At 31.2% G+C, this 22884-nt stretch overlaps 3 protein-coding genes across 3 annotated transcripts; 2 read left to right on the plus strand and 1 right to left on the minus strand.

Annotated features, from left to right (window-relative positions):
* The first annotated feature begins 2374 nt into the window (after positions 1-2374).
* Positions 2375-4987, plus strand: LOC125865497 (HVA22-like protein f). Its single transcript, XM_049545692.1, has 5 exons — positions 2375-2481; positions 3124-3150; positions 3502-3624; positions 4380-4626; positions 4788-4987. The coding sequence occupies exons 1-5, from the start codon at positions 2435-2437 to the stop codon at positions 4812-4814; spliced, it is 471 nt and encodes a 156-aa protein (XP_049401649.1). The 5' UTR covers positions 2375-2434; the 3' UTR covers positions 4815-4987.
* A 1707-nt stretch (positions 4988-6694) lies between these two features.
* LOC125865202 (receptor like protein 29-like) lies at positions 6695-8250 on the plus strand. Its single transcript, XM_049545407.1, is given in 3 exon segments — positions 6695-6718; positions 6720-6745; positions 6747-8250. Coding segments are annotated over 3 exon segments (1437 nt in total). The 3' UTR covers positions 8134-8250.
* Positions 8251-14851: 6601 nt separating this feature from the next.
* On the minus strand, positions 14852-20839 carry LOC125865463 (glutamyl-tRNA(Gln) amidotransferase subunit A, chloroplastic/mitochondrial). Its single transcript, XM_049545661.1, has 10 exons — positions 20307-20839; positions 19288-19599; positions 17906-18085; positions 17715-17809; positions 17040-17115; positions 16804-16881; positions 16266-16359; positions 16071-16120; positions 15817-15930; positions 14852-15309 (listed from the first exon to the last, which is right to left on the minus strand). The coding sequence occupies exons 1-10, from the start codon at positions 20802-20804 to the stop codon at positions 15217-15219; spliced, it is 1590 nt and encodes a 529-aa protein (XP_049401618.1). The 5' UTR covers positions 20805-20839; the 3' UTR covers positions 14852-15216.
* Positions 20840-22884: the final 2045 nt, after the last annotated feature.

The following is a 22884-nucleotide window of genomic DNA, read 5'->3' on the forward strand; positions in this document are numbered from 1 at the left end:
TCTCTCTTTTAATTGAGAAAAAAAGAAAAAAAAATCTTAAGTCTTGCAAATCTATTGCTTTAGATTCATCGAACATTTATACGTGTAATATCATTCGAAAAAAAAAGGAAAAAAGGCCTAAGGCTAGCAAAAGTCCCCAATTAATTCCTTTGTTCTAAAAGAATATTATTTCCTTCTTGTCACAAATGAAAGTTTTAGCTCGTAATTAGTTTATTTATTAGGTATGGAAAATACATGATTCTAAGAACATATGCATATTGGATATTTGTATTTAACTTAATCGGGCATTGCATTAGCCGATGTTTACATCATGTTATATATATAAATAAATTTTTCAATAATGTTATTACAATATTTTTTTGGGGAACTTTTGCATATAGCCACTCAAAAATAGCGTAATTACTCTCCATAGCTATAGTTTACTAATTACGATTCGTAGCTACATGTTAAAGGGAGGAGAGTGGCGAGCGAGATTGAGAGAGGCGGGCGAGAGAGTGAGAGAGAGGAGAATTGTATATGTATATTTGTCAAAATAATTGTATATATGTAACTGGTATACATATGTATTTGTATATCTGGCGAACGAGATTGGGAGAGGGAGGAGAGAGGCCAGTGAGAATGGGAGAGGAAGAAGAGAGGTGAGCGACAGAGGGCAATAATTTGTATAATTCACATCTCGTTTGTATAATTCACGTGTTTTTGTATTATTGAGTAATACAAAGTCTGAAATTATACAAATATGATAAAACTCGAAATAACGAATCGATACAAACATAAACATATGACCTTTAAACAGTTATACAAATTATATTATACAAATTACATTATATAAATTATATTATACAAAATCCGAAAACTACATGTTTATATAAACTTTAAAAAGTTATACAAAAAAAGATTGAATGTATATGGTGATAAAACTGAAAAACCAAAGGAAACCATATATCTATATATAATAAGCCACAATGCAAATATATATAAAGTATTTAGTTACATTGTAACTATCTTGTTAGCTTTCAACCAAAAGCTAACAAGATTTTTAGTTACATATTTATTATTTAGTTAAATAATAAATATGTCATTGTATGAGCTATTTATTACTCATTCCTTTTGAATTTGTTAATCTGATTTTGATCTGACACATAGTTTACGAAAGTAAATTAGATTTTGAGAAAAAACATTAAGTGATATTTGAAGTTGTCCCAGATTTTCAAAAAGACACCTTAACTTTGCGTGCGTCCTATTACCCCACAAAANATAATTTATATAATTCACATCTTGTTTGTATAATTCGCGTGTTTTTGTATTATTGAGTAATACAAAGTCTGGAATTATACAAATATGATAAAACTCGAAATAACGAATTGATACAAACATAAACATATGAACTTTAAACAATTATACAAATTGTATTATACAAATTACATTATATAAATTATAACATACAAAATCGGAAAACTACACGTTTATATAAACTTTAAAAAGTTATACAAAAAAAGATTGAATGTATATGGTGATAAAACTGAAAAACTAAAGGAAACCATATATATACACAAATACAAACTATCATATACAAAATACAAATCAAACAAAGAATTGTTAGTTGCGAATTATACAAATATGGTGAATTATACAAACGTGACTAATTATACAAACTCGTAGTCAACCCACGTAATTAATGGCTAATGTTAACCGCGAGTGATAATTATAACAAACTATAGCTATGATGACTAATTAAATAGTATAAATTTGCTTAACTGTGTAATTTTCCCTATTTTAATTTACTTACTCAAGAAATAAAACGTCTGACTAGATACACTTATTATACATTTGTTATATACTAAATATACATCGATAACGAAAACAAAAAAGTTAACTTGCCGACTTTAAATGTTACTTTAAGATTCATTTTATTGCATGTGGTTGACGTGAAGTAGAGGCAAAGGTAGTGTAGTAGGAAAGGAAATTCCACCTTTTTTTTTACCATGCATGATCGTAGAATAATCGAATTCAAAATTTAAAGTTTATAAATATTTAACAATCTCAAATTTTAAATAAAAAAATTAAAAATAATTTATTTTAAATGTCCAAAGGGAATTGAACTCGCATTCATGATGATAGTAAGAAAACTTGAACAAGTTTTTGTTTTGCTACTAAATCAAGAACGTCCTTTGTTATTAGATTTTCATCAGATAAATACAAAACTAGATTCTCGAAAATCGCACCTCATACCTTAGATTCGCCCCCTCAATACCTTCATGGAGGAGAACAGAAGACTTTCTCTATACTTTGATAAAGATATCCTTTACTTGTGCTAATTGCTTTCATATACAATATTCCTAACTTATAAAATGTTGCAAATTAATTTGAATAACTCATATTCCCTATATAAAAAGATCAAATTTGCAAGAGGAAAATAAAGAAGTATTTTCCAATGGGTGCTATTGGAACTATTGCTAAAAGTTTGAATGCATTAATCGGGTAATTCAATTTATTTTTCGTAGATTATTAATTATTGAAACGACATGTATATCTTTTTTTTGACCCCCTCAAATTTAATTTAATTATATAATACGTATAAATATTTTGCTAATATCATCGTTTTGTATCAATTTTTTTATTAATTCAATCTATTTACGATGAACACTATCCCAAATTTTTGTTGTATTGTAAAAAAAAAAAAATACATGTAAAAGTTACATATTTGGATGCCCGAGAAAAATAATTATAAACTGCTAACCAAATATATATATATAGATATAGATAGATAGATAAAGAGAGAAGAAGAAGAAGATAGCCTAGTTATGTATAAATTGTGTATATTATATGTGTGTGTATATATATTTGTAGGTTATTATTTTGACAGACTGCTATGCTATATAAGAAACCCAAAAATATAAGTTCAACATGCATGTTTTTTTTTTTGGATTTACTTTCTAATTTGAAAAAAATCTTCTTTTATCTTATTTTCCTTTTTTTTTTTTTTTGTTGGGTTAGATATGTAGTGAATGATCATAAAATAATGACCTCCTATATAGAATTAAAGTTTTTATTTTATGGGGTTTTTTTTTTTAGTAAATTAAGACCTAACTTTTCATTTTTTCTCTATTTTTTTCTTAACAGCCCTGGAGTGATGCTTCTCTATCCTTTGTAAGTTGCAATTTGATCAATTATTAATTAATTAATGATGAAAAAAATTTGAATTATCATTTTTTTCATGAGTTTCATACTCTAACTATTAGTTATTCCCTCTCTTAACCTGAACTATCATAACACATATTGAAGCTGGCTAGATCAACTATCAGTTGTTCCTTTTTCAACCTGAACTATCACCATCTACTCAATTATGTGTGTTTTGATTCATACACGGTGATAGTTCACGTAAAAAAACAACTAATAGTTAGAATATGAAACTCACGAAAAAATTATAGTTCAGATCTATTTTTAACCATATTAAAATTACAAACATCATATGTTAACTATTGTTCTTGAATATTGAAGGTATTCTTCTATGAGAGCAATTGAGAGCCCTTCACCATTAGATGATCAACAATGGTTAACCTATTGGGTTCTCTATTCATTCATAACTCTATTTGAGTTGTCTTGCTGGAAAGTCCTCCAATGGTAACAATAACTTCTATATTCTGATCAAATTATTGTTACTATATATTCTGGAGAAGTTCGAGTCCGTTTGTCCGTACATATATACCTCAATCATTCTATACTGGAAATCAAATTAGCTATGAAATTCGTTGATGATATATCACTAAATAACCTATAGTTAACATGGATTTTTTTTAAAAAATAATCCATCGCTAATTCATCGTTAAATATGATTAGTGATGAATTTTTGTTTATAGTGACAAAATCATCTACCCTTTTTTAGGGAGTTCAATTGATACCCCTCTCTTGAAAAATAATATTGATTAAATAAATGGAATAAAAATAAAACTTTTTCTATAACATTCCTAAGTGTGGAATTCTTGTAATTTTTGAATTCTCTTGCTAGAATTTATGGCTCCAGATCATTATATGTGCGAATAACTTTGCCCATCAAATTTTAGATAAACAAAAAAAAAATCACCTAATAATAACTTTCTTTTATGCATTGAAATTCAAATATTAGTCTCTGTTATGATTTTTCAACCTTTGTCAATCTCATTAGACTACATCCTTATAATTAGATGCATTCTGAATGCATTCTAAACGAGTTAGTACTAAAAACAACATGAATTAGCAACAAACAAATTGTGTAGCTAAAACAATAAAAATTTGTCACTAAATCTATTTAATGACGAATTAGCAACTGATTATCATATAATATTCTGTTAGCTACAAGCAATTTAACGACTAATTAACGATTTTACTTCAATTTTTAGGCTACCATTCTGGCCATTCATCAAACTTGTATGTTGTATGTGGTTGGTGCTACCAATTTTCCATGGAGCAGCTTATATACATGAGAATTTCATAAGAAAACATGTTAAAGTTGGGAGCCATGTTAGCTCAAATTATCCACAAAATCAAAGGAAAGCACTCCAAATGATGAGTCTTGATGCAAGGAAATCTGTTGAAAGATACATAGAGAAGTATGGACCAGATGCCTTTGACAAGGTGGTTAGAGCGGTACGAATTCTCGAATCAATTTAATTTCTATGCACTGACAGTATCGTTAGAAAAAAAAGAAACAGAGAATGTGATGATAGATAACTCATGATAAATAATATTTACATCATATCTTAAAATCGAGTCATTGATTCGTATTCTGAAACTTGACATGTTTGCAGGCGGAGAAAGAAGCAAAGAAACATTGAGGAAAAACAATACCATAAATCACAAGAGCAAACATGTATAATATCATATTCAGTGTAATTCTACGAGAAGAACGGAAGAAAACATGAAGTACTATTTAGAAAAGTATTAGTGATGGACTATATCAATGTGTATTTTGACTTTCATAACTCTTCCACTTAAATGAAACATTTGCATTTCTATTATTATTAATTGGAAATTAAAGTCTTTAATTAAACTCATAGTTCTTTTTAGTTTCAATTCATAAATAAATATTTGTCTACATTTAATAGATTTTCTAAAACATAGAATCTAAATAAAAAGCTACATAATCATTCGGATTTTATCCAATAGACATAATACATAAATATGTTTTTTAACTTCGTTTCAGCTGATATTTATCCTTTAATTTTAGGTGTGGACAAGTAGACACTTAAGCATGTACAAAATTGAATAAACAGTCACACACGTCCTATGTGACATTATATACGTAGGTTGTCACATAGGACACAAAATTGCCACATAGGACGCCACATAGGACAAATGCATCTATGTTTGCTCAATTTTATACAAGTTTAAGTGCTTACTTATGTACACTTAAAGTTGAAGGATATAACTATTAGTTAAGGCCAAGTTAGAAAACACTTTTATATATTATGCGTACCTAATATTGTAAGTGATATAGAATTTAAGTTATAGGCAACAACAAAAAGTAATTAGCAAGCATAATTTGAAACTTGAAAAATACAATAAATAACATATCATCACTGGTTAAGCAACACCAATAATGTAATATACTATATAATATAAAACAAAAGTTAGAAAGAAAATTATGAAATATATTCTCTGCTATTTTCCATCAACCCTTCTTTTCTTTCTGTCTCCCCCCCATGGCTTCAAATGTCCTATTGACCATACCTTGGTTTCAATTTCTCACTCAAGAGCATCAGGTACCCCACCTATCATATCACTCACATCTCCCAGCTCAAACTCACCCTACTCCCCACCCCACCTCATCCTAGATAAAATTTCAATATTTTAATTTATGAATTTTTTAATTGATTTTGAATGAATTATTTATATGTATTAAGCGAAATATCTAATAAAGTTTAATGAGGATATGATTGTAGACAAAAAAAAACGTAGAGGACATTGATTAAGATAATAGGTTAGTAGGTAATAGTGTGATATCTCGCTATTCGTCCGTCTTAGTAGTCGTAGTATTGCTCCCCTAGTTTCTTGTCCTTAATTCTCTGTTATTTCTTGTATTTTGATTATCGTATTATTTTGTGTAGTTATTATTGAAAATGATTTGTTATGCTTTTTCTTTCGTTGCTTTTTTTTTTCTAAATTATTTTTTCTTGAGCCGAAGATTTATCGGAAACAACCTCTTTATCTCTGAGATAAGGATAAGGTCTGTGTACACTCATTGTAACAAAAATAACTTTTAGCGCCAATAACTATACACATTACAAAGTATGCTAAAGTCTTTACCGACATTAGTTAATTGACATTGGATCCACTATCATCATACACTTTAGAGACACTTACTAAGGATGTTAATTGTCGCTAAAATACATATTTAACAACAATTAAGCTATTGTCATTAATTAATTGCTGCTACAAATTATTTTTGATGTAGCGACTCTATCTTCTACCCTTTCTAGACTGGATATATTATTATCATTATAAGGTAAAATATTTAATTCTAGCTCCGCCTCCGATCTCCTAATGACACCAAACCTCAACACCCTCTATAGTCCAAACACTTCTTGCATAAATGATTCTATTCTCACTAAAGATCATGTCCCCACTCTCCCCCACCCATCATATCAGTCACATCTCTAAGNCCCCCCCCCCCCTCAAACCACCACTAAACCCTCCAAATAGTTCTTGCATAAAAATGATTCTTTTCTTAAAAAATCAAAATAGAACTCCAACAATTGATCAGAAGAAACCTTTACAACAGATACAATGCATCCATTCAAACTCTTTTTATTTCCTCTACTACTCATGTTTTTCCTATCTACCACCCCCCCTTCTATCTCCTCAACCAATGTAGCAAACATCAACAATCTCACACAACCAAACATGAATCCTCATGAACTAGAAACTCTTTACAAGATCATGGAATCAATTTCCAGTGACCAAAGTTGGAGAAAATCATATCCAAATCCATGCCAACAAAGTTCATCTTGGCTTGGAATTGAGTGCAAAAAAAACACCAACAACATTTACCATGTCACTAGGCTTGATTTTGGGACATATCCAAATCCCATTTGCAAGAAAACAGCAACATTCCCTTCACTCATTTTCCAACTCCCAAATCTTGAATCTCTCTTCTTTATCCAATGCTTCACACACACAAAAACAACAATCTCTATTCAAGAAAACAGAATTCTCCAACAACTTAGTATAAGATCAAATCCATCATTAATTGGCACAATCCCACCTCAAATTTCATCACTTAAATCACTTCAAATCCTCACATTGTCACAAAACAATCTTCTTGGACAAATCCCACAACAAATCTTCACACTCAACTCACTTATTCATCTTGATTTAAGCTACAACAACCTCACAGGCCAAATCCCAAACCAAATTGGCAATCTCATCAATCTTATAGGCTTAGACTTAAGCTACAATTCATTAACAAATCCAATCCCATCCACAATTGGCCTTCTCAAATCTCTTCAAAAACTTGACTTAAGCTCAAATTCACTAACAGGCAAAATCCCTCAAACAATTGAAAAGTTACAATCTTTAAACTTCTTAGCACTTAGTAACAACAAGTTAAGTGGCAATTTCCCAAAAGGGATACATAAACTTCAAGAACTTCAATATTTTCTCATGGATGACAATCCAATGATGTTCATAACATTGCCTGATGAATTGAGTCAATTACATAAACTTCAAGAATTGAGCCTTTCAAGTTCAGGTTACTCAGGGGAAATACCATCAAGTTACTCACAACTTGTGAACTTAACTACGTTGTCTTTACAAAACAATCGATTAACAGGTGAGATACCGGTGGAATTTTCAAGATTATCACATATGTATCACTTGAATTTGAGTAGAAATTTGTTAAATGGTGTTGTGCCATTCAATTCAAGTTTTTTGAAAAGACTTGGAAGGAATTTGGACTTAAGTGGAAATCCAGGGCTATGTTTGATGAATCAACATGAAGGGGTTTATGTTGGAGTTAATGTGTGTGGGAGTAGTAGTAATACTATAACTATGCCATTAAAGAAGAATAGATCATGTGAAGCTTCATGTGGAGTTGTTAGATCATTGTTTCTTGTTTGTATTTTGTGTGTTTTAGAATTGTTGTTTTGTGATTAGGAGTTTTTTAGGCTTTTGGTTGTATTATTGATGATTCTTTGATTTCTAGTAAAAGGTGTTTCTCTCCGTCTCAAAATACTTATCGTGTTTTTTATTTATACGTCTCTTAAAAGAATATTGGACTAATTAGGATGAATGTTTGATTATTTTATTCTTAAGATATAATCGCTCTGAATATTTACTCTTATGTATGTCCTAAGAGGATTTATTCTTTGTTTGTATTATTGATTCTTTCTAGTAAAGGTGTTTCTTTCGTCACAAAATATTGTCCAGTTATTTGTTAAGTCGTTATAAGTAAATTTCTTAATAAATACTATTCTCTTTGTTTCAATTTATATGAAACTTTTTTCATTTTTTGAGAGTGAAATAATTTAAGTTTGATCGAGAATTTGCGTATAAAATCTTCAATTTTTTTGAAAGGAAATTTATTTATTTGTAAATACGTAAAAAGTACTATAAGTCACAATAATTGATAATTCAAAATGCTTAAAAGATCTATGAAAAACTTACATCAAAGATAAATTTGTTTCAATCTCAAAATTCGAAATATGTCACATAAAATGGAACATAGGATTACTTATTTTCACAAGTTAAAATTCATCAATGGCATAAACGTTCTTCAGTATACATCTTAAGTTCAATATATGTATTTACTCATGTCATTTATTATGTCTTAATCAATATTATTTGATGATTCAATACATATTACTAATATATCAAATCAAATCAGTGACATAGCCATAATTTTTAATAAGGGGGTTCAAAATCTGAGAAGTAAACACATGAACTAGTGGAAAGAGGTTTGACATCTATTATTCATACCTAAAAAATAATTTTAATCATATATGAATAGTAATATTTTCTGCCGAAGGAGATTCGAATGAACCCCCTAAATATATGCTGCCTCCGACCCTGAATCAAACAATATATTAGATATAATCACATTATATCTAATATCAATATTATTACTAATATAAGAATAATAATCCCATTATATCTAATATCAATATTATTATTCTTATACATTCAATCACTAATCATAATTAAAGTGAAAGCATCTTCATGATCATGTCATTCATTTACACTTTATTGTATGATCAAAAGATTAAACATAGTTACACTTTATTTGGGCAATTTTATGATCCCAATAAATCTAACTTTGTAGGTCACGTCTGTGCAGCTAACTATTTGCACAGACAAAAGGAGTCATACATTGGTGAGCTGTCTCTCTGTATAAAATATTATGCGTATGCCTTAGTTTACCAAAAAAATAAAAATAAAAATAAAAATAAATTATGTCAATCATTCACTATATAATTCAACCAAGGGAAAAAGGGCCAAAATAAATGAGTTAATATACCTAAATTATCAAGCGTGTGATTTTTTCTTACCTAAATTATCAGTTATTTCCTTTTTGTATCTGAAATATCAGTATCGTTCAAGTGGGAAAAAAAACAAGTGATAGTTAATGTATGTTTTAATGATATTCAGGAAGGAAACTCAGAAACCTAATAGTTTAGATATGAAACTTAAGAAATCTAGATACTTTAGACGTATCTTTGATCTTTTCACTCAAAAACAATAATCTTATCAACTTCTATTATGAAACTTTTGTTCTCACATGACCAAATGATATAACAATAACATGTTCAGTGTAAATAAAATATAAAAATAATACTAACATATGCATAAACCTTATCCTTATTAATGTCAAGTAAAAAAAATATTTCGATTAATTCTAGATTTTTTTCAAAACATGATTTGAAAGAAATACAAGAGTGAACGAATATATTTCAAAATAATATTGTGCAAACAGCCACAATATTTTGTGTAGGGACGGACAGTGTAATGAAGAAACCAGACCTTCAGAACAGAAAAAGGACACTTAATTAATTGTTATTTTTTTTAAAAAAAGACTGAAAATTAGCTGTTGGATGCCACTTCTTGTTCAGTACCAAATTCTAGTTTCTTATATCATTTAGTAATTATTTATTTTATAAAAAAATATATAACATTTTTCAAATATATCTAGCTGCAATTTTTGTCCTATATACTTACATGATCATAATTTCTTACCTTATTTACTTTCACTACTATTGTAATAACCAAGTATGGGTGAATGGTAGCACTCAAGTACATGTATATTAATAGAGACGGATTTGTAATTTAAAGTTTATGTATTTTGAATTTATTATTGAATTCATAGTTCATTGACCTGTTATTAAATATGTATTTAGTAATTTATCTAGTAAAAGGCTAGTGATTTCGTTCAAATCTATATCTAATGGTGTAGTTTCGACATGATCTACATTATGTGACACTTTTCATTTTTCGAGAATCAAACAGTTTAATTTTGACCGGTAATTTACGCATGAAATCTTCAAATTTTTTGAAATGAAATTTAGATATTTATAAATGACGTAAAAATTACTATAAGTCACAGTCACATTAATTGACAATTTAAAATATTTAAAAGATGTATGAAAAATTTACGGTAAAAAATAGACTTGTTTAAATCACAAAATTTGAAAAACGTCACATAAATTGAAACGAAGGAAGTATCATATTAAAAAATAAAATAATTCCTATCCGATGTTTGGAGTAACTCAATTAATTCAATTTTGCCCCTCATAAAGCCCATTCAAGGAAAATATTCTATATCAAAGACTTTTTCATACTCATAACACAATATCAAAATTTCTAATCAAGAGATCAGAAAAACAATCTTATTCACTGCACCATATATTTTAATAGTACTTTTTCTAAACTATACATATATAATAGATTGAGAGGGTTATGGGGTGGGGGTGGGGGTTGAACCATTTCTAAAAGGAATAAATAAATATTCCACATAGCACTTTTTTGTAGAAAAGGAACAAAAGCAAAAGTCTATACTTTTTCCAAAATTCACAATTGGAGTGCAAGTAAATGTTCACTCAATCACTTGTCACAAAAAAAAGGACTATCAATTAAATACACTATTTTCATGTATGGTATATTTATAAATTAGCCTTTTTCCAAAGTTTCATTACAGTTTTGTCCACATTGTGGTCTTTAGAAATGGTCCCTTTTTTACATAGATTAAATACACCAAACATTGAGGAAATAATGTACAACATTTCAATACTACTTGAGATGTATAATAAATTCTCATGAAAAAAAATATGATAAAAATGGTCCCTTGGATGTGTTTTTGAAAATTTGAGTCATTTAAGTTTTTTAAAATTTAACACTTTTGATTTTCGTTAAATATTGAATAATCAGGACGGACCAGAGGATTAAACTACTAAAGTAAGGGTACGTTTTAGGCCTCAATTTTGTCTTTCACTCAATGTTTGATATTTGTATTGAATTTTCTGATTAATTTAAATTTGCACCACACATGACCGATTAAAGAAGCTCTTCCTAGCAATTTTTTTTTTCACTCTGAAGCTCAAACTCAAGACCACGAGCAAGAACCGAAGAAAAGGAATAACTCCCCTTAAACCCTTATTATGAATGGGAAGATTATTAATAATTTAATATCTCAAAAAGCTTTAATATTTAATAAGAAATGTATAATGTTTTTTTTTTTTTTAAGAAAATAATAGAATTCTTATTAAAATTTTGATTTAGGCCACTAATCTTATTGAGTCGCTCCTCGAAATAACAAAGGGCCTATACTATGAAAGGAATTAATCTACCTTCTCTTTTTTGTGGAAAAGGAACAAATGCTACTATCTATGCTTTTTTTATTTCCCAATTGGAGTGCAAGTAATGTTCACTCAATCACTTGTCACAAAGGACCATCAATTATTTACACCATTTTTCATGTGTATGGTATATTTATTTTCTACGTTCATTTTTATTTATTCATTTTAAATTTTATATGCTAATTAAAAAATAAGAATTAATATAAGTATTTTATTATATTGTTCATTAATTGATTACAATTTTTTACACATTGTGTTCTTTGGAAATGGTCCCTTTTTTCTAGCTTTATAACATCAAACATTGGGGAAGTAATGTACACAAATATAATTACTACTGTTGGAAATTTAGTAAATACTCATTGAGAAAAATATAGTGGGTGTGTTTGGTATTTTTTCACCTCAATCACTTGTCACAAAGGGCACCATCAATTATAATATATAGTTTTTCATATTTATTTGTATTTATTATACAGTTTTGTCCACATTGTGTTCTTTGGAAATGGCCCCTTTTGTAAATATATCATTGCTAAAAATGGGGCCAAACAATAATTATATTGTGAAGAAATATAATTACTAAAAAGTCACTACCTTGATTCCAATATATTAAAACAATTGAAAGAAAATATTAAAAGTTGCCCGTCAACTATTATAGCATTAATAAACTTATAAGTCACCGAGTAGCAGAGTCAGAAATTTGATAAAAGGTGTGTAAAATTATATATATACACATATAATAGTTAACATTAAATCTATGTATATCTCAAAAAAATTCGACTTAAGGGTATGCACCAAACCACATATCATGTAAGGTGGCTCCACTTAGGCGGAGCCGCACCTTAAGTGAAGGGTGAATTGACGCACACCCGTTAATACCAAAAGAACAATAACAAATTCAGTGTAATTTTATAAGTGAGGTCTAAAAAGACCAGTGTGTATGTATGCAGTCCTTAATTATCCCTATTTTGAAAAACAAGAAATTACAAGAGTAATACTACGATTACTTGTATAAAATAAGGACAAGCGAGACAACGTTTAACTACCTATCAACCTTCTACTCTTATTCTTATCCTCCATATATAACTTCCTATATAAGATCATATCTTCAGTAAGCTGAAGCTGCGTCATGCCATGTTTAATCATCTCTCACCAATACTTCTCCGACCTACCTTTACATCTCATAAAATCATCCATAACCAAACTCTCACACGTTCGTATTGAAATAATCATACGTCTCCTATTATGCTCTTCACATGTCCGAATTATCTCAGATTAGTAGGATTTTTTTGGCATAATATATAAACATGATCCTTAACTTGACGTCAGTTGGCAACTATGACCTTTAGCTTTGGGTGTGTACAAGTAGACACATAAACTTGTATAAAATTGAACAAATTGACACATTCGTCCTACATGGCACCCTACATGGCAATTTTGTGTCCTACATGACGTCCCACGTGTATTGTGCCATGTAGGACACTTGTGTCTACTTGTTCAATTTTAAACAAAGTTAAGTGTCTACTTGTGCACATTCAAAGTTAGAGGGCATAGTTGTTCGTTGAAGCCGAGTTAAATGTTATGTTTATGTATTATGTGTTTTTTTTTTTTTTTTTTTTGCATTTTGGTCCACATTATATATTTGGAAATGGTCCCTTTGTTCATAGCTTAAATACACCAAGCATTGAGGAAACAGTATACACTCTGCAATGCTACTGTAGGAAATTTAATATAAATACTCATTGATGCTAAAAATGGGGCCAAACAGTAATAATATTGTGAAGAAATTTTTTAAAAAACTACTAGTTTTGCATTAAATTCAAATATTATTCAATGAAGTATCTCATTCTGTCATTATTATTATTATTATTATTATTATGACAAAAAAAAAAACATAGTAATGTCAAAGTCCTCACGTGGGGAAAAACAGTACTTATAATAATAATAATAAATAATATTCTCTCCGTTCCATTTTATGTGGCATTTTTCGAATTTTGAAATTCAAACAGGTTTATTTTTGATCGTAAGTTTTTCATAGATCTTTTAAATATTTTGATTATCAATTTTTATGATTTATAATACTTTTTACGTATTTTACAAAAATATATATATTTCATTTAAAAAAATTGAAGATTTCATGTACAATTTCAAGTCAAATTTAAACTGTTTGATTTTTGAAAAATGAAAAGTACCACGGACAGAGGGAGTAATAAGTATTAATTGTAGATATTGTTGTTGTCATGGTCTTGCCTACTAGTACCTGTCTTTTCCTTTTCAATTCTCACCTAATTGTGAGGTGATTTACAAAGGGAAAAAAGAAGTTATATCTAAGAGTGACGGTTTGATATTCGATTTGAAATTTTACAATTTTTGGCTAGTATTATTCGGTAATTAGGTAATCGGTAAATTAAACTTCAGTTTGATATGGTATTCGGTAATATTGTATTGAAGTTGTAGTCAATTGTATTACAAAGTTAATACTATTTCTCCAATTATTTCTATTTTTTTTTTATATGGGGGCACAAATAGAAGATCAATACGTAAGAAGATATAAAGAAAACAAATGACACAACTAATGAGTAACTATTAATAGACCCGTTGATGTATGACCTTCATTAAATAAATAATTCCGAAAAATACCGAATACCAAGTAGTACTAATGTCTCATATCAAATCCAAACCCAAGTCAGAATACCATAATTCTAAATTTTCTCCCGAATACCATATCACATACCGAATTACCAAATATTTCAGTTCAATTCGATGCGGTGTTCGATTTTCAATATTTTATGCCCAACCCTAGTAATATCTGTGTCTTCAGATTTCAGAATTATGTTAAGCACCAAAGATTTCTAAACTAATTCAAAGTAAATTAGATACTATATAACTTATGCAATTTATGCCAGACATGGCAAAAAAATTCTCTAAACTTATGCCGCAAGGTAAAGTCATAGATAAGGGTACTTTGACCGACAAATTTTCATTGAATGAGCAGCAAGGGCAAATATTAAAGACCATCCCGAAATAGGGCCAGATGATATAAATGTATACATCAAAGTGTCAAAATTGATGCATGCTAATTTACAAAAAGAATTTGCTTGCAATAAGCAACAAGTATCTCATATATTGAGAGTTGTTGTGAATTTTCGATTGGGGCGTATTTTTATACGCCAATCTTCCTAAAAAAATCCAGCACAAGAAAGTTTTCTGAACGTAACGATTCGTTTGGAAACAGTGGCACGAGCACGGAAGGTTTGGTGGATCATTTGATACTAGATAGACAAACCTGTCGTCTTCCTGTCAGGACAAACCTTTGCACCATGGCTATTTAGCAAGCACTTTTCATGAAATCGTTATATTGATTAACTGGAACATAACCGCGCGCAAGAATTCACGACTAGCATGCCAATTCATCAGCTACTAGAGGAGGAATAAAAGAGCAGCCTTGCAGTGTCTGCTCAAAGATATGGCCTACTTTAAGCAATTTCTCCTGCATTCATTTTAGTACGTAAAATATGAACTTTAGAAACATACAAGCAAGCACGCTGAAAAGAAAAGCAAGAAGAGAAGGCATATAAGTAGTTCATTTTGGAGGATGCGACAACATTTATGGAGAGTGAGCAACATAGCTAGAAACCGTGTGAGACAAGGTTTAAAATGATTTTAAAAATCTAAACTCCTTGGTGTTTTTTTTCCTTTTCTAATCATATTCTACTTCAGTTTTGCTTGCATTAAATTTGAACATTTGTGCTTTCATAGTATCCATTTTTCATTTCTACAGTCATACAAAAAGTGAATATATTCAATGTCTCTATTTAAGATGCTCAAGTTTAACTTGATTCCATTTTCAAGCTAAGTAGATATATCATCCCACTTTTACCGACCTTTCTAACTTTTCTCAAAAGAGAGATCTAGATAACTTGAACTATCCCTGTGCTCAAGTATCATTCTTAACACTGGAATACCAACTGGAAATAGTTGGAGTACTGAAACTCACCTCTTCAAATGCAGCACTAATCATCTGAACACCAACGGGAAGGGCCACAGAACTGCTATCAACAAATCCACACGGGAGAACTAATGCTGGAAGACCAGCCAAGTTGACATTGACCTGCCAATTATGAAAATAATCATCAATTGACAAGAACAGAAAATAGACTGAACAAGTTACATCATCATCTGACTAGAGGGAAAAATAGGAAAGAAAATCACCAAGAGAAATGTAAGAAGCAAAAAGAAAAAGCTACTTACAGTCATAATATCACCAGCATACATTGACAACGGATCATTCTTCTTTTCACCTGTAAATTCCACATGTCGTAGTGAGAGTTAGCGTTGCCTTTCAAGGGAAGGATCATGGGACAAAAAGGAAAGAAAACAAAAAGGTATTTAAGCAAGACCACAAAGTAGATTCATCAGTAAATGCAAAAGCTAAAAGAAGTGTACCAATTTTGTAAGCTGCTGATGGTGCAGCAGGAGAAATCAAAATATCATTCTCATCTAATGCTGCCCTGAAGCTTTCCCTTACCAAAGTCCTAACCTGGAACAGAGTCACTCTTTAACATCTTGAAGAATTAAGATAAGCAAGATATTATCAAACACTAGTAAATTGGGGTCACATAACTCATTAAAATATGAATTATTGCTAGATGATGAGAGTAGCAAAAAGTCTACTAGATGTGTCAACCAAACATAGTTGGTTCTAACTGCCATGTAGGATCCAAACTCCGCTTGACAAATTTTTTGGATCTAGAACTTCACAGTTAGAGACACAATGAATAACTAACGTGAAGAATGTCTTGTGTAAGCATTTATTCAGAGATACAGAAGAGAATCATTAAAGTTATTGAATATTACTTAGTTCTGATTGGCTTATATTAGTATCAATTATCTTGAGATGCATGAGAATATCAAGAAAGTGTTTGCATTTTTAACTTTAATAGCTATGAGGAGTTGGACAATTCTGAGCACATAGATGTACAACCTGCTGGGCTCGCTTGTAATATGCATCATAATAACCCGCAGACAGAGCATATGTCCCCATTAGGATTCTCATTTTCACCTGTAAAGATATTTAATACAGTTAGTCCAATAGTTCTTTTTGACTCTGTGTCGGGGCCGGCTTGCATGAAAAGATTACGAGAAAGAAAGGCAGGAGACCCCTTTTAGAAGTAACCACTATAGAACTACTTCACACAGAAAAGCTCTTTTCCTTAGTACCTCAGAACCTAAGCCTCCGGCACGGGATTCCCCATAAAGGGAGTTCAACTCATCAGCAAATACTTGTTTCCCATACCTGCATTTTTGACATCACATTATTCCTTGGGTCTTCATGAAAAATTTTTGAGCAAACATTGAAAGTTTTGTCCTAACTAATGTAAGGCAGTCTCCACAATTACATCTTGTCTAAATTATGGTTGGTATCCACCTATTCTCTTAGCAAAATGGCAGTGAATTCTTAGTTCTTGCGACTAGTATGGAGTAATTAAAAGAATATATCCGTCCGAACTCATCATGGGCACTCCTCACTATTTTCTATTCTCTTTAAATGGTAGGAATTAACAAGAAATTACTTAGTTATCCTCCTTCAATTTGGCTACCAAAACTGAGGGTTAGGGCTGAGGAATCCTAAGAAATATCAGAACTGAAGATAGTACTGCTGTTATGTACTTATATTATTTTTGATAATGGTAACAGCATATTCATCGGCATAAAAGCTATGATGGTAGCCAAATTTACAATAGATCCAAAAACATCTATCCTCTCTATCACTATGTTTATATTTTCTCTGAGGAATGGGAAGGAAAGGTCAGATGCAAATAATATTCTCTGCTGCACTTTTTGAGAATTTTATATACTTACATATATTTTGAGAATGATTCTATACCCCATTACCTGATACCATCGTAACGGGACAAATTTGAAGAAGATTCAGATGAAGCAAGGATATAGTAAGCTGGCAATCCAAGAGAGAAGGATGGCAAAGAGACCTGCAAAAACAAAAATTACCAAATAATTCAAATAAGGAATGCCAACGCATATGGTATGCCAACGTGAGGGTCATAAATGCTGAAAATGAAGAATACCTCAGTGACAGTGCATCCAAGTTCTTCAAAATGACTCGCAGCACCACGGATTGAAGAAATTACGTCCGGTTCAACTCCATCTTCAATGGTTTCCCGGATCAGACCAACTCTCAGTCCTTTCAGAGGTTTAGAGTCCAAATGATCTCTTGCAGTAAATTGGGAAGCAAAATCGGGAACTTCCTGAAAAGTAATGTTGTCAAATAATTAAAGCATAACCTATAAATATACACCACTAGCAGGCTATATAAACAATGTTGTGCTTCATAATAGAAGGAAATGCCAACAAACTCTTATTAGACTTGAATTGGATCATATTACGCTACTACCCCAGCTACTCGTTTTTTGAAATGGTAAGCGTTATTGATGTCAAAAGCCAGCACTAAGAAAGTTCTGTCATTACATCCAAAAACTAAGCAAAACAGAACCCGAAAATGTAAGACTCTGACCATATATACAAAGTTCCAATGAATTGTAACAGGGTTTCACTATCATCTATCCATTCTAATTTACACCAATAAGTGATCAGCAGGTAAGGTACTGCCCCAGCCACTCGTTAATAACATAGAACCAACTCCCTCTGGCATATTGTATATCAAACTTCTTCGTATTCATTACAAACATAGCAGATCAACTGTGTCGAAATGAACAAACTTATTAGAGATATTCTCTTCCTCTTTTTAAAATAGAAAAAAAATCTAGGAGTCGTGAAGTATAGCAAGAAAAGAGCTTGTATAGACTAACAATAGAACTTAGAAGAATGTCATTGTTAATAAATATGGCAAAAATGAGTTCTAGAAACCAAAATCTGTTGGATCCCCTTATAAAGTTACAGAAGAAGGTTACTTGACTGGGAAATTTACTGAGATAGGTTCTTATCAGAAGAAACTTCAGGAGGCAAAGTTGATTGAACACGGGAGGATTCTCAGATACAGTAATGTATTGTTCTCTGGTACGTCATGTTATAACATGTGGAAGACCATTGTCCATTGCATTGCATGGAGAGTATAGCTAGAAAGGAGTAGTAGCTGTTTCAATGGAAAGAAGAACTCTCTATTATTACTCCCTCCGTCTCGATTTATCTAGGCACAATTTTTTTTTTTAAAAAAACATTTTTTAAAAAGAAGTTAAAGATATTTACGTAACTATAAATTATCTTTTATTGCTTGTATAAAATATAGATGCATTCAGAACTTAGTGCTTTGGTTTAAAGAATCTTTTGTTAACTAGTATGATATGCTATGGACTTGTTTGACTCCCTTGTGAGGTAAGCTTGAACAAGTCCACTATTTTGTACTGACTTTAGTACTTTCTTGGAGCTTGCTGAATAATTCACAACCTTATCAGAAAGAAAGAAAAAGAAAGAACTTGTATAGAAAGCTTACTTTTTTGCTACTTGTTGCGTCAAACTTGTCATGACCAGAAATTGCATGAAGGAGAATGCCTGCATCAGCAACTGATGAACCAAAACAACCGATAACATCTAGAGATGAAGCATATGCCACAAGTCCGTATCTGGAGACACGCCCATATGTTGGCTTTAGACCAACAACACCACAGAAAGATGCTGGTTGCCTAACACTTCCACCAGTATCACTTCCTAATGATACCATACATTGTCTAGCAGAAACAGCTGCAGCTGAGCCCCCTGATGAACCACCTGGTACCCGGGACAAATCCCAAGGATTTGCTGTCACCTAATAATACCAAGATGCATCACCTGAGTAAACCATGTTAAGTTACAAACTGGACTCGTTCAAACAGATTTTTTAACTACACTTATGCCATACACTGCCTGAAAATGTGAAATTTGAACCTACTCGCATATTCAACGTGGTAGAGCATTCACTCTATCCCTTCTAATGCATACACCTAGATATATTCAATTCAGAACCCCAAACAAATAAGGCTGCTGAGATAAAGATGGAAACTTTATCCACATTAAAAGGAAAAAAAGGGAACTTGAAATTGTTTTTGCTCACAAATTAGAATCTTACTTATTCGCCTAACCTCAATCACAGAAGCAGACCTTATGCAGCCCGCCCGACAACAAAATGTTCAAGTACAATTCAACTTACTGCAAACTGTAAAACAGTCCAGACCCCAAATAGCATGTCCCCCCAGTTTCAAAGTTAAATTCAAGGGCACTCAGAGATACTCGGGGCTCGTTCAATTTGGTGTATAAGGGTAAAATACTCCTACCACAACATTTGTTTTTCGGTATAGAACTTTGCATTACTAATTCAAATTCCTACCTGGAATTAGTATCCTACATATCTAGTCCATGAACTAAACGACCCTCAATTCATTTCAACAATATCATTTCCTCATTCTGCTTTAAACAAAAAATAACCCATTTCTTCAGTAAATAACAATTCTGGAACACGAAAAACTTAACGAATACCTGATAACCCGAGCCTTCAGTAGTACTCCCCATACCAAATTCATCCATATTTGTTTTCCCAATAACAATGGCACCACACTTTTTCATCTTCCCAACCGCAGTAGCATCAAAAGGGGGTCGATAATTTTCCAAAATCTTTGACCCTGCAGTTGATGGCATATCAGAAGTACAAATATTATCCTTAACCCCAACCAAAACCCCAGCAAGCGGACCCAATTCCTCATTCTCCGCAATCTTCCTATCAATCTCCTCAGCTTCCTTCAATACGACGTCGGATACATACAGAAAGCTCTTGAGGTGGGGTTCAGTATTACGTAACCGGTTTAAGAAAGTTCCGGCGAGATCAACGGCTGAAATTTCACGGGATAAAAGGGATTTGCGGATTGTGAGGATTTGGGAATGTGGGGGTGTTGGGGTAGTAGTGGGATGGGTGTGAAGGCATTTGAGAGAGAAGGATTGAAAACGGAGAAGACGAGGAGTTTGTACTGAAGATAGCATTTTCCAGTGTGCTAATGGTGAGTGAAGGAGATGAAGTTTTTTCCTTTTTGCAGGGTTTATCCATTTAAGGGGTTGTTTGGTTGGCGTGCTACGATACAATAGATATCGAATTATCATATTGAAATCAAATTTTTCATATTGGGATTTTGGTAACTGAGAATGAAGTATGGTAGTATTTGATATGTAAATTTTAAAAAAATTAGTATACACAAAGGTTATCGAGATTCTCAATGTTATATTTTAATGGAGAAGAATATTATAGGAAGAGAGCAAGAGTCAATATCAAGCCGAGCTACTAGTAGAATAAGGCCTTCTAACGTGACAGAACCATAATTTTCATTAGAAAGAGAGCAAGACCAAGCCAAGCTATTAATAGAATAAGGTCGTTTAACGTGTTACATTGAATATGAATAAAAGAATGTTAGCGAGACTCATTGGGTAGAAAATTCCATCCTAGGGGTCTTATGCCAATTAACATCGGTTGTTCTCTCTTTTCGATCTAGGAAGGAGTTACCTGATACCTATTCGTGGTGGAAGGTGACATACATTTTGTAAAATTAGTTAAAGTGAGCACAAATATCATAGTTATCGACAATAATAAAAAAGAATAAGCATTTTCTACGTGTCAAGTTGAATACGAATTATGAATGCTAGCATTCACTCCCAAGACCTTAAGCTATATATTCTTTCATACACTTGTACTTATAGTTACTAACAAATATATAAACTAGTATTGATACAAACTAATTGTTAAGACATAGAAATTTTGACTATTTATCTTGATTGAAATGACTTTTTTTTAATAATTGATTAACGAAGAGAATTGCTTACATTTTCCTTTTTAATGTTTATACACATACTAGTCTTGGCGTTTGTCCTCTATTACTATATAAAATTTGTAGCCAATATAAAATCCTCACTTGTAAATTAAAATTTATATATTCATCCACACGTACATAATTTTTTTTCTGACTCTATATGTCCCAAATTCTTTAATTTGTAAACAAAGGATTCATTACTGTTATCGAAATGCTAGATTATGTAGCTACTCAAGCAATTAAAAAAAAAAAAAATTTAAGATTGTCAAGAAAAATGATAATAGAAAAAGGAAAAAATTTACGTCAACTTCTAATCTCATTGTATGTGTATAAATAAGAGAGTTTATTTAATTGAAGAAAGCACACTATTTTTCTTTGATTTGGAGAGGAAAACAGAACATCCACCATTCAACCACTATATATTTTCTTGGACAATTTCAATAGAAGTGAAGGCAATGAAAGCAGTTTCCATCTCCTTGCTCATATGCTCTTTCAAACATAGGAATTCCATTCTTATAAATATTATTTGTCATCTACTCCACCCAGATTTTTAATTGTTGAGTTTATGTGATTACCATTAGTCGACTCTCCAAGCTAAAGCCATTTCATTGACAAAAGGAGGCAGTCTTAGTGAATTGCAACAAATATCATAACCAAACACATTACAAAACATGGGAACATTTGTTGAAAATCAAGAACGAACATCAAGCTTTCATGGTGATTTTACAGAAGAGAGTGAAAGGAAGAGGATGAACAAGGAACAAGTTCAAAATGAACTTGGCAGCAGTTCACAAAGTTTCAGACAGAACAATTTTGATACATCAAAAGTCAGCAAATTACGTGGAAAGATCACAACCGCAGATCACTCATGTGATAGATTAAATCAGAGCCATCCACGTGGATCTAATAGTGGTACAAATCCAGAAGTTTCTCAGCTAGTGTATTTGCCTAGCACGTGATAGCTATTATTTGTTAGAAGAAAACAAATAGAAAAATGACAAGTGTAAATAGTTGTTATTTTTATTCCTTCTTGTTACCGTTATTATTAGAAGTAGGATTATCTTGTTGTTATTTTTATTCATGCTTGTTACCGTTATTATTAGAAGTAGGATTATCTTGTTGTTATTTTTATTCATGCTTGTTACCGTTATTATTAGAAGTAGGATTATCTTGTATAAATAAGGTCAAGCATGTACAGTATTGAAAGACACAAGAGAAATATACAGAAAATTTCTCCAAGATTTCATCCATTTTTTCTATTA

Source organism: Solanum stenotomum, chromosome 5, assembly GCF_019186545.1.
Source record: "Solanum stenotomum isolate F172 chromosome 5, ASM1918654v1, whole genome shotgun sequence".
Classification (NCBI taxonomy): domain Eukaryota; kingdom Viridiplantae; phylum Streptophyta; class Magnoliopsida; order Solanales; family Solanaceae; genus Solanum; species Solanum stenotomum.

Excerpts from the sequence above, each read along its gene's own strand:
- LOC125865497 (XM_049545692.1), top strand. The coding sequence starts at position 2,435 with ATGGGTGCTATTGGAACTATTGCTAAAAGTTTGAATGCATTAATCGG. Across the intron at positions 3,625-4,379 it reads TGCTGGAAAGTCCTCCAATG|GCTACCATTCTGGCCATTCA; the intron begins GTAACAATAACT and ends TTCAATTTTTAG. Across the intron at positions 4,627-4,787 it reads TTGACAAGGTGGTTAGAGCG|GCGGAGAAAGAAGCAAAGAA; the intron begins GTACGAATTCTC and ends ACATGTTTGCAG.
- LOC125865463 (XM_049545661.1), bottom strand. The coding sequence starts at position 20,804 with ATGCTATCTTCAGTACAAACTCCTCGTCTTCTCCGTTTTCAATCCTTC. Across the intron at positions 17,810-17,905 it reads TTGGATGCACTGTCACTGAG|GTCTCTTTGCCATCCTTCTC; the intron begins GTATTCTTCATT and ends TTGTTTTTGCAG. Across the intron at positions 16,121-16,265 it reads ATCAGCAGCTTACAAAATTG|GTGAAAAGAAGAATGATCCG; the intron begins GTACACTTCTTT and ends TGGAATTTACAG.